Source organism: Alligator mississippiensis, chromosome 7 (genome assembly GCF_030867095.1).
Source record: "Alligator mississippiensis isolate rAllMis1 chromosome 7, rAllMis1, whole genome shotgun sequence".
Classification (NCBI taxonomy): Eukaryota; Metazoa; Chordata; order Crocodylia; family Alligatoridae; genus Alligator; species Alligator mississippiensis.
Genome location: NC_081830.1, coordinates 388,890 through 400,387, shown reverse-complemented (window position 1 = coordinate 400,387; position 11,498 = coordinate 388,890). Strand labels below are relative to the sequence as shown.

Here is an 11,498-nt window from a genome sequence, read left to right as displayed (position 1 = left end):
GCGCAGCTGTGGGTTGCCCGGGTAACAAGCGCAGGTGCGGGTTGCCGGAGCAACCAAGGGGAACCAGCTGCCTGTAGGGGCAGGGCCTGGCCCCTATAAAGCTCCGGGCTGAGGCCAGGCTGGCACTTCCCTGCCAGCAGCCGGAGAGGCAGGAGCTCCCTTGGCTGAGAGATGGGCAGAAGCCCGATGGCCAGTACAGCTCATGGGCGCGCCGAAGGTTGGAGCAATGGTGCTAAGTTATAGCCAGGCGGCTTACTTTGTAGTGGCTGGGTGCCCTAGGTTTTAGTTGTAGCCAGGAGGCTTGCAGTAGGTGTTGTGGTTGTTTATTACACCCGGGGGCTTGGGTGAGGCTGTAGGGGTTGGAGGAGGCCTCATAGGGACCCCATCGGGGTGGGGTGCCCTAGCGCCAGTGAGGGCGCAGTATTCTCATGGGTACCCCAGTGGTGTGGGGACCCCAGCACCTGGGAAGGTGCAGCTGGCAGCAACGAGCGCAGCCAGTGGGTTGTGGGTGGGGAACAGGGACCCCGGGTTGTGTGCGGGGTACGTAGACCCCAGCCCCGGAGCGGGGCAGCATTGAGAAGCCCAAGGTGGGCGCGGCGAGCCCCGGAGAGGGGGAGCGCCATATTAGGGAGCCCAGGACGGGCGCAGCAGACGCCAGCAAGGGCATCACTTGCGGGGTGCATAGACCCCAGGCCCAAGGAGGGGCGATATTGAGGAGCCCGAGAGGGGCAATGTTTGAGAGGCCCAAGAGGGGCCCGATTGAGGAACCCAGGACAGGAGTAGCGAGCCCGGTAACAGGCTAGCACCGCGGAAAACCCAGGACAGGGGCAGGGTCCTGGGTCTCCCAGCACCAGCCAAGATGCATGCTGTGTGTGTCCTTCCCGCAGGTGGCCGGGGGAGCAGGGTGGTGGAGAAAATGCCGACCGAGCTGGAGCCCGTGGCAGCCGCGCGCCGTCCCTTCGCAGCCCAGGTGCAGCCGGAGGAGCAGGAGCCAGCAAGTCTCCAGGCTGGAGCAGACGGGGGGGAAAAGTGACCCGGTGTCATCGGGGCCGGGACGCTGGGCCCTCCCTACGGTGCTGAGCGCCGCTGACAGTCAAACAGCATCCCGTCACGCTCCCAGTGGTCCAGGATCTTCCTCAGACCAGATAGACGCCTCTCCCGCTTACCCCTTTTCTCACTTTACCCCTCCTGCTTTGCTCTGCGCTGTCCCCTGGAATCAGCTTAGTGAGCGTGTGTATCTATGCGAGACACTTTACTGCTCGATGCACCGATTTACTACGCCGTAAGCATCACCGTGTACATATGCAGATGCTTATTGCGTAGTATATTGATCTGCTCCATGGTTACTTTACTACCGCACGTGTAGGTGGCAAACGAACTGCAGAGTAGCTACTGCATAGCAAAGTCCGTGTAGACCGGGAGCAGATTTGCTCCCAGTCAGCTGAGGGGCAGGGATCAGGAGGTTGCTCCCTGGCCCCGTGAGCTGCCTGTTGCCGGCATGGGCTCCCATGGCAGAGCATGTCCTCCTGTCCCGGCAGCAGGGAGCTCCTGGCCCCAGCTCTGGAAACAGCTGGAACTGGGGAATGAGTTCCCCACCCTAGAGACCTGGCACCAGCACTTCCAAAGCCTCTGCTCCCAGGAGGCGGAGGAGCTTTGGGAGCTCTGCAGCCGCCTGCGGGAGCTGTGCCAGCGCTGGCTGGAGCCCAGCACCGCAGCAAGGAGCAGGTGCTGGAGCAAGCCCTGGCCATCCTGCCCCAGAGATAATGCTGGGAGTGGGGGCACGGTGTGGACACCTGTGCCAAGTCAGTGGCCCAGGGCGAGGGTTTTCAGGTGGGACAGGCGGGGTGAGAAGTGGTTGTTTCACCCTGATCATCACAGCTGCCGTCCCCACCTCCATGTGTCTGGGGGACGTTCCCCTCCGTCCTGTCTCCCAGTTCCTGGCTCCCCAGTGACAGATTTATCTCATTCCCAGATCACAGCGAGTGTGAAGGTTGAGGAGATCTCCCCAGACAAGATGCAGCCCACGGTGTCATTGCAGGAACCTGGCGATTGCTGGCTGGAGCAGCCCAAGGCCCGTTGTACAGACAGGCATCGGGAGGAGGCAGGACTGGGGGAAACCACAGGACCTCAGGACAAGACCCCTCATGTCCCCAAAGAGCAGCCCTCGTCCGACCAGAAGTCAGGTGCTTACCAGCCTATTTGACGTACAAGGTTAACATGCTCTTGGTACCCAAAGAGCAACATACCCTGTTGTTAGGGTGGCTGTTGAGTGTGGGTCAGCTGATTTTGGGCACAACTAAAAAGAAACAGGGAAGGGAGTGAGAGCTTAGCTTCAAGACAAGCGCTGTAAGGTGGGACACGTAGCAGCGCGTACCGTACAGTGCCGTACTAGGTCTCGAACAGGTCCAGGGAGGCAGTGGCAGGTCAGGTGCTGGATGCAGGCCAGGGTGAGGGTGTGGGTGCCTGCGTGGGTCCTGTGTTCGGGAGGAGAGTCTCCAATGGCTGCCTCTGCTCGTGACAGGGCGGCAGTATTTCTAAGCATGGGGTTGGGGTAGGACCCAACTCTGTCTGTGGGTGGGCAGCACCCTGATCTTTCTCACTGCATGTGTGCACCTCCCAGCAGGAACGGGCTTTAGCTTGGCTGGGCCTTGTAGTGCTACCGTGGTAATGACTATCTAATTGATTATCTATGCATGTTTTAATCAGCCCCTTTCCATGCCCCTCTGAGCCCTCCCTGCCCAAGAAAAGGCTGGTGCTCCGGTCAGGGCAGTGGGTTTCCCCAGTGGTGTGTGGCTGCTTCATGTACAGGTAACCCCAGGCCTCTGTCCTGCTGCAGATTCTCCTAAAACAGAGGAGACCTGGGACTGCGCACCAGACGAGAGCTGCTCAGGTTCCTACCCTGGACAAAGTCCTTCCCCAGGAGCAGGTAAGGAGTGGTGGTTTTACCCTTCTAGCAGCAGGAGGCATCCCCATCGGTGGAGAAATCTCTGCCAGAACATTTTGATGGTTTCAGTGCTCCAGCTGGTCAGCCTTTCTTGTTCCCCCAGCGCCCCGGAAGCATTTCACGTACCCTGGAGCAGTCTGATTTTGCATTTCCTCCTCTCCACCCTCCTTAACGTGTGCATGATGACATCGCACCAACATCCCTCGGTTCTCTCCTGGGAAGCGATGTCCCTGCAGGCTCTGATCACCACCCTGCACTGGGTGCAGTTTTGGATCTCCTGTCCAGCTTTGACCCTGTGGAGGTCTATTAAAACAGCTGTGGGACTATACGTTTTCCTTCTCCCTGCTTTTCCACACGCTGAAGCCTCCAGCTGCCATAGTCCCAGGCCAGTAGAGGAGACTAGCAGGGCTTTCCCCATGCCAGCAGCACCAGGCTAACCTGTGCATGCTCTCCCCCACCCACACATGCAGGGACCTTTAGCAGAGCTGATGAACAGCCTCCTGAGGAGGTGCCCGTATTCCTGGAGCTACAGAGGACTTGCCCGGGGAGAATGGGAGAGATGGATTCCCTGATACCTCAACCAGGCCAGCTGGGGAAGGGGCAGGGCATGCCTCCAAAGCAGGTAAGCAAAGGCTCAGGTTCATTTGTGGAGTGAAACTGCAGCTGGGGCAGAGGTGAGGGGGAGTCGGGGCTGCAGGGAAGAATTTGGGGTAGTGGAGAGACCTGAAGGGGGACAAGAAAGGGAAGCTTGATTGGTGACAGGCTGCAAACACCAAGCGGGGATTAGCAGAACCTTGCTCCCACGCTCAGATAGCCAGGGTTGCTGATGCTGGAAGGCACTCAAAGTGCTCTCATCCACCTCTAAGGATCAATCAAATAGGACATTTTAAGACCCAAACACCAGGAATGAGGCCCTCTAGGTCAGGGGCGGGCAATTATTTTGGGCGGAGGGCCACTTACTGAGTTTTGGCAAGCCATTGACAGGCAGCCAGGGGCAGGGAAATATTCATTTTCTAAATTTTTTAGGGATCCTGCGGGCTGGATGGAACGGCTTGGCGGGCCGCATTCAGCCCATGGGCCGCATTTTGCCCACCCCTGCTCCAGGTACACTGTGACACCCCACCACCCATAGGCAACGTGTGGGGAGAGGCATGGGGGGCACATGTACCCCCTGACAGGGAGTCCATGGGAGCTCGCCAGCTCTGGCCCCACCGCCACTGCCAGCATCTGCGGGAGCTTGCCCAGACTCGGGAGGCAGCAGTCACCCATGCCGCCACCACCAGGAAGCACAACACTGCGGTCTCTGCAACTGAACCCAGCAAGTCCCCTCCAGCCTGGCCTAGACCGTGGAGCGTATAGAGCCTCTGCAGCTGATGCCAGCAGGGTCTTTCCAGCTCAGCCAGTGGCCCCTCAGCCTTATGGGCATATAGTTGGGTAGGAGTGAGGAGCGCACCTGGCTGCTAGACATCTGTGCTAGTTTGAGGGGAGGCAGAGGACAGGGTAGATTTGCACCTTACAAACTAAGTGAAGCCGAGAGGCACAGCAGAAGTTTTTGCACGGCCAAGCTCATTTCTCAGATGTAATGAAAGGACATGGACAAGCCAGGCTATCAAATAAAGATTGAGTCTTTTGAATACCAAATACGGTGTGGGGAGGGAGGTGAGAGTCAAGACACTGCTGGGAGAGGGGAAAAGAAGTGAAGGCCCCCACCCACAAAGCGCACACAGAAGCCTCTGTATTAAGGATGGAGCCCGGTTTGCACTGGGAGCCACTCCAAGGCGTGGTACCCTGGTGTGAATGGGAGTTGGTAGCCTGTTGTTTGAGAGGCTGTTTGAGCTTGCCTGTTAGCCAGACCGGTTTGTCCCCCATGGCCACACTGAAGCAACCGTCCTTGCCCAGGAGGGGATGCAGGTCAGTAATAATGTGTCCAAGGGTTCGTAGGTTCATAGATTGTGGAGTCGGAAGGGACCACAATGGATCATCGTGTCCGACCCCCAGCCAGGTGACTATCCAGCCTGTTTTTGAAGACCTCCAAGCTAGGTGAGAGCACCACCTCTCTTGGCAGCCCATTCCAGATCCTGGTCACCCTTACTGTGAAAAATTTCTTCCTAATATCTAACCTAAATCCACTCTCAACTAGTTTGCACCCATTATTCCTAGCCCTAATAAATAGCACTTCCCCTATTCCCCGTTGACTTCCCTAATAAATTTATAGGCAGCCACAAGATCTCCCCTCAGCTGTCTCTTGTGCAGGCTGAAGAGATTCAGCTCTCAGCCTCCCCCCGTAGGGTCAATCACGAAGGCCACTAATCATGCGAGTGGCTCTCCTGGACCCTCTCCAGATTCCCCGTGTCCCTCCTGAAGTGCGGCGCCCAGAACTGGACACAGCACTGCAACTGCGGCCTGACCTGTGTCACATCGAGGGGGAGCAGCACCTCCTTTGTCCTATTAGTCATGCACCTGCTAATGCACTACAAGGTGCGACTGGCCTTGTTGATGGCCTCGTTACACTGCCGGCTCATGTTCATCTTGGGGTCAACCATGCCTGCAAGATCCCTCTCTGCCTCTGAGCTGCTGAGAAGGACACTCCCCAACCTGTAGGTGTGCTGGGGGTTCCTCCTTCCCAGGTGGAGTACCTTACATTTATCTTTGTTAAATGGCATCCTATTTCTCTCTGCCCATTGCTCCAACCTGTCCAGGTTGGCCGGAATCTGCTCCCTGCGCTCTGGTGTGCTAACTTTGCCCCATACCTTGGTATCATCAGCGAACTTGGAGAGGGTGCTCTCCACGCCCTTGTCCAAATCGCTGCTGAAGATATGAAATAATACCAGTCTGAGGACCGAACCCTGCGGGACCCCACTGCCCACCTCCTGCCAGGCCGAGAAGGAGCCATCCACCACCACTCTCTGGTGCGGTCCCTAGGCCAATTGACCACCCACCTGGCCATGTAGGTGTCCACCCCACAGTCTGCTAGCTTCCCAATGAGGATAGGGTGCGAAACTGTGTCAAAGGCCTTCCTAAAGTCCAGGAAGATGACATCAGCCTCGGCTCCCACATCCAGGCAGTGTGTGACCTGGTCATAGAAGGCTACAAGGCTTGTCAGGCAGGATGTACCCGTGACAAACCTGTGCTGGTTTCCCCTCAGCATCGTTTCCCCTGCTGGGCCTGCACAAATGTGTTCCTTGATTATTTTCTCTAGCATTTTCCCAGGAACAGAGGTAAGACTGACTGGTCTGAAGTTACCCAGCTCATCCCTTCTCCCTTTCTTGAAAATGGGCACCACATTGGCCCTTCTCCAGTCCTCAGGGACCTGGCCGGAGCACCACGAGTGCTCGAACAGCCGTGCCAGTGGCTCAGCTATGACACCGGCCAATTCCTTCAGCAGCCGTGGATGGAGGTCGTCCGGGCCTGCTGACCCATACCCATCCAGCTCCGCCAGGAGCTCCCTCACTATTTCAGAACTGACCGTAGGCGGACTGGTGCCCTGCGGACATCTGTCAGTGATCGAGGTGGGGGAATTGGCTCGGTCGGTACTTAGAAATACTGAAGCGAAGAAGTCATTGAAGAGCTCTGCTTTTTTCCCCACGTCAACCACCAGCTGTCCTGATTTGTCCCGCAGGGGCCCTATGTTTTCTGAGACTTCCTTTTGCCGCTATATACTTGAAGAAGGACTTCTATTGTCCGTGATTGTTGAAGTCAGCCTGAGCTCAAGCCCTGCCTCGGCCTGTCTAACTGACTCCCTGCAATAGCGCGCCAGCGAGATATATTCCTCCTTGGTGGCTGCCCCCTGCTTTCATTGCCCATACATCTCTGTCTTTGCCCCCAGACTCTCCTGCGGTTCCCTGTTCAGCCAAGGGGGCTCTTTTGCCCCCTTACCTCCCTTCCTACATAATGGGACAGACTCCTTTTGAGCCCCATGGATCACTCCCTTGAGATACCTCCACCCCTCCTGGACCCCCATGTGCTCTATGTTCTTGAGTTGCATCCCCTCGCTAACTAGCCTTCTAAGCTTGCCAAAGTTGGCCCTTCTGAAGTCCAACACCTTAGCCCCACTAGTGACTTTACCCACCCTTCGCTGGATAGTGACCTCGACCAAGTGATGGTCACTATGTCCCAGGCTACCGTGAACACGCATGTTCCCCACGGGATCATCCCCTGTTGCTAAGACCAGGTCAAGCAAGGCGCTGCCCCGGTGGGGCTGGACACCGCCTGGGCGAGGTGGAGGTCCTGCACGCACCGTGACCACCGCCTCCCTCGCCTGTGTGGCATCTGCTAGCTGCCCGGAGATACATCGTCTAGCTCTTGATCCCGATGAGGAGGCCTGTAGTAGACCCCCACAACCAAGTCCTTTTCCCCTGGCCCCCCTGGATCCTGGCCCACAGTGCCTCGGTGTTCCCCTCCTCCACCCCCGCCTTGATGGTGGAAGACGTATACTGCCCCTCAACATCGAGTGCTACCCCCCCACACACCTTTTTTCCCCACGCTGCCATGCCTATACAACCTGTGCCCCTCGCCCACCGCCCGGTCGTGTGCACGACCCCACCGTGTCTCGGTTAGTGCGGCTCGGTCAGACTGGGTGCTAGCGAGCAAGGGTGCGAGCTCCTGCTTGTTCCCCGTGCTCCTGGTGTTTGTATAAAGACACTTAGTCCCCCAAAGGGGGCTCTTGGTGCCCTGTGCCTTGATGGGTGCATTCCCTTTATTACTTACCTGGTGTGGTGTGGTGCCGTGTTTGTGGCTTACCGACCCCTTAATACTTACCTGGTGCGATCTGGCATCTTGTGTGATGAGCGCTCTGCTAGAAGCCGAAGAGGCAGGAGGGTTGCATATTTTAGTTTGAACCTTGAACCACCTTTTAAGTTGCTCATCACTGAAGCATAGTTGAAAAGTCCAGATTTTTTCCAGATGTTCTCCCTGACGTTACAACCTTTTCTTCCCTTCCTTTGCGAGGGGAGGAGCGGAAGAGGGGAAGAGCACTGCAGCGCCAGGCTTAAACAGAGTTTAATTGAACAACGCAACCATAATCCTTTGCCAGGTCAAGTACTGGCCTTCTGCCAGCAGGGATCAAGGGAAAGGTCCTCTCCTTCCGCGGGGAGATCTATTGGGGACATATTAGGGTTACCATACAGCCGGGTTTTCCCAAACACGTCGTCTTTGTGCATCCTCGGATTTCTGTCTGGGTGCTTTTTCTAAATATAATCAAATGTTCGGGGTTTAGGTCAGCCCAGCTTCCTAGTTTTTTTCCCAGATTGTCCTCTCGCCCTCCAGCCACAACCCTCTGGCTTTGGTCCCCGCAGGAGCGCAGGCCCAGCCCAGCCCGGCTCTAGCCAACACCCAGCAGTACTCAGGGAGGCTTAACCCCCCGACACATGTAGCAGCAAGGGGTCTGGACCCGGGGTGGGGGGGACCAGCCCAGCCCCGAGGCCTGGGAGCCCCCCCGCAGAGCACGGGCATCGCTGCAGCGAGCCCGCCCCGGCCAGCGGCTGTCCCCCTCTGCTGAGCCCTCCAGTGCCGGAGTGTCCCCCACTCCCCGGCATGTGGCCTACAGCCGCGCTGCTCCGACACTGAAGATGTGTTCCTGTATCCCCGATCCAAACGTCAAGCCACGGGTCTGTGACCTCCTCTCAGCACCAAGGGAGAAAACACTTTCCTCCTTCCCTGCAGCAGCCCTTCGGTGTCTGCAGGCTGCTCCCACGTCCCCTCGTCAGCGCCGTCTCCACACCCTTCGGACCAAACCGTGCACAAAATGACATTGTCAGCCATGATATAGCACGACACGACACAACACGACAGCTGCAGAGAGCACGGGGGAAGAGGGGTGTCCCCCACTGCCTCAGGGTGTCCCTGGCACATGGGAGGGGGCACAGAGAGCTGGGGCTGGGCAGGGAAGCAGAAGTGTTTGCTTCCCCAGGTGTTCTGCAGCCCCGGAGGTGTCCGCGATCTCCACGTCCAGCTCAGTGGCTGCAGGGGGGGGTCACCCTGCGCTGCCGCATCGCGGGGCATTTCCCGGCGCAGCTCAGCGTGGCCTGGCTCCGGAAGCTCAGGCACGAAGCTGCGGCCGTGACGCTGCAGGACTCGGGTGACTGCCGCATCCGCCCTGGCACGGCCGGCCCGGCACCGCACAGGAAGAGCTTCCAGCAAGAAACAAGGCTCAGCCTCGCGGGCTCCACATCCAGCAGCCTGGGCGCCCAGTACATCTGCCGGGTGGGACACGTCACCCTGGGGACCCCCGTCGAGAGAAGCAGCCGTGAGCCGCAGGGAGCAGGCCAGTCAGCCTTTTGGGCTGAAGTCTGGTCCAGGGCCCCGCGCTGGGTCCCCGCTGGGCGAGGGGAGGACCAGGGTGCGATCGCTGTCTGCAGGGGTCCCTTCCCCTGCGGCCAATGGTGTGGCTTTCTCCTGGGGTTTTCCAACCCCCCTTCTTCAGCCTTCCTGCTCTGCAGGCGAGTCACCGCATGAACGGTGCGGGGCTTTGGCTCTTGGGTCTGTTCCCACCTCCGGAGCTGGGCTTCCTGCCCCATAAGATCCCGTCCCACCAGGATGGGGACCGCAGCCCCTTCCAGTACCCCCATTTCCAGGTACGTTGCACAGTCGTTCCACACGACGGGGGCACGGGCTACCGGTACCGTCACAGGTGTGGGCCCCACTCCGTGAATAGCGAGGGTCTTCCCCGGGATGATGCCTGCGGGCGAGACCAGGTTGGAATTAATCAGTGTCACACTGGCCCCCGTGTCCAGATCCCCCACAAGGGTCCTCTCCTTCTCCGTGATCACGGTCCGGTGGGGGGCCATCACCTCCTCCGAGTTTGTGATCCTGTAGCAACAGACACTCTCCTCAGAGGGGCTCCGGCCCTCCCCCTCGCTGCTCACGGCTGTTGCACGCCTGACGGGCCGGGGTCTAGTGCTCAGCTTTGGGCAGTTGGGCTCGATGTGGCCCTGCTCCCCGCAGTGATAGCACCCCCTCTTTTCCGAATTGGGTGGTTTGTCTGAATCTGGGGCCGCCTTGCGCTCGGCAGGAGGTGGCCCTCTCTCCCCTTTTTGACCTGGCCCTCCCTTCCCCCCTCTTTCGGACCCTTTTTGCTCCTTCCCAGAGTAGGGAGGCGTCTCACGGTTTAGCAACAGTCGGTCTGCAATGTCTGCGGCCTCGTAAGCATCTTTGGGGTCCCTGTCCCTGACCAGGGTCTTCACCTCTCTCAGACACCAAAAATAGAATTGTTCCAGCACCAGGAGCTGGCGTGCCTTTTCTACAGTGGAGGCCGAACCTGCAGACGTCTGCTCTTCCCACTTTGCACGGACTGACGAAGTGGCAGCAGGTGCATGTACAGGTAAGAGGAGAAGAGAAGTTGGGGCCTGTAGTCTCGTCCTCTGATGTGCTGACTTAAATCCAGTGCCCGTCTGTTTTCTAAGGCCCCAGAAGGAGAAGCAGGGAAATGGCAGACGAGCAGGAGTTAGCCACCAAGGAGGGAAGAGACCCACGCCAGCCCACCCCGAGGGAAGGTAAAGGGGTTTGGACACGGTGTCTGTCCTCTCTGCAAGTTGCATCCCCAAGTTGTCGACCGTGTGCAGAACATGTCGTGGAAGGTTTGGAGCAGCGGGACCCCCTTATACACAGGATTCGTGCCTGAGGTCCTCCTGTTGTCATACGCGGGTGAGTGCTAGCGGGGTACTCCTCATTTAGGAAACCGGACGTATGTCACACCCCCTTGTTTTGAAAGGACACCAAGCTTGAGAGTACAGTAGGCGGCGTGAGCGACGTTATTTTACATGCTATGGGGGTGTGCAATTCATTGCCAGTCAGCTGGACTTCTGTCTTGTGTACTATTGCAGGTCCCTGAAGGGCGGCTGGACGAGAGCGAACGGAAGCAGGAAAAGAAGCTGGGGAACAAACAGGGTGGGTTGGGGTGGGCGGGAGGGAGGGGAATTGTTAACGCATGTTTAGACGAGTCCTGATGGAGACGGTGTGCATCTCTCCACTTTCACACACCCATGAGGAGCAAGCAGCCCCACGCGTCAGCTTGCACCGTGCATTCGGTCTTGGGTTGGCCCCGACCGTGCGTGGCGAGGCTGAGGCATTGTGCCGGTTGTGCGTACTGATAGGCGGCAGTCGAGGGTTTTGCGGGTTGTTTGGCTTTGCTAGCTCAACAGAAGACGTATATTAGGCCCTGTTTCCAGGAGCCTGGGGCGTAGTTTGGTTTCGGGGCTAAGTCCCACGCTGCTATGTGAGCGAGACTGGAGGTCAGGTCCTGATACGGGAACAGTGGGTCTTTTGGCATGAACGGTGTGACTGGTGTCTTTGAATGGGGCTTCGTCTTATTCGAGATAAAACAAGGACACCCATCTTTAATGCTCTCGTTCCACCTCAGAGGCACCGAGTCAAGGGGCGCAGCCCAGAGCTCTGCCTCCAGAGGTGCTTGTTAGCCTGGTGGGCAGAGACCTGGCCTGGTGCATCAGTGTTGTGAGTTTGAATCCCAGCCCAGCCGGTAAGGTGTTCTCCTTGCCACCTTCTTTGTTCTTGTGCCCGGCTGCCTCTTTCATTTCTGTAGCCGGAGGCACCAGGTTAA

The 11,498-nt window shown here is 58.2% G+C and overlaps 1 protein-coding gene and 1 long non-coding RNA gene across 3 annotated transcripts; one reads left to right on the top strand and one right to left on the bottom strand.

Annotated features, from left to right (window-relative positions):
- Positions 1-83: 83 nt before the first annotated feature.
- LOC132251320 (uncharacterized) lies at positions 84-7,829 on the top strand. Of its 2 annotated transcripts, XM_059730413.1 has the most exons (6): positions 84-217; positions 888-970; positions 1,973-2,183; positions 2,837-2,926; positions 3,415-3,566; positions 3,971-7,829. In XM_059730413.1, the coding sequence occupies exons 1-6, from the start codon at positions 172-174 to the stop codon at positions 4,301-4,303; spliced, it is 915 nt and encodes a 304-aa protein (XP_059586396.1). In that variant the 5' UTR covers positions 84-171; the 3' UTR covers positions 4,304-7,829. The 2 variants fall into 2 exon arrangements, with proteins under 2 accessions (XP_059586396.1, XP_059586395.1); XM_059730412.1 differs by lacking the exons at positions 84-217; positions 888-970 and having other exon boundaries at positions 1,081-2,183.
- Positions 7,830-7,926: 97 nt separating this feature from the next.
- Positions 7,927-9,620, bottom strand: LOC132251323 (uncharacterized). The gene is made up of 2 exons (XR_009463305.1): positions 9,505-9,620; positions 7,927-8,664 (listed from the first exon to the last, which is right to left on the bottom strand). It is a non-coding gene; the product is annotated as an uncharacterized LOC132251323 (long non-coding RNA).
- Positions 9,621-11,498: the final 1,878 nt, after the last annotated feature.

Coding starts and splice junctions, on each gene's coding strand:
- LOC132251320 (XM_059730412.1), top strand. CDS start 1,499: ATGGGCTCCCATGGCAGAGCATGTCCTCCTGTCCCGGCAGCAGGGAGC. Junction 2,184..2,836: donor CTCGTCCGACCAGAAGTCAG/GTGCTTACCAGC, acceptor GTCCTGCTGCAG/ATTCTCCTAAAACAGAGGAG. Junction 3,567..3,970: donor AGGGCATGCCTCCAAAGCAG/GTAAGCAAAGGC, acceptor TAAATTTTTTAG/GGATCCTGCGGGCTGGATGG.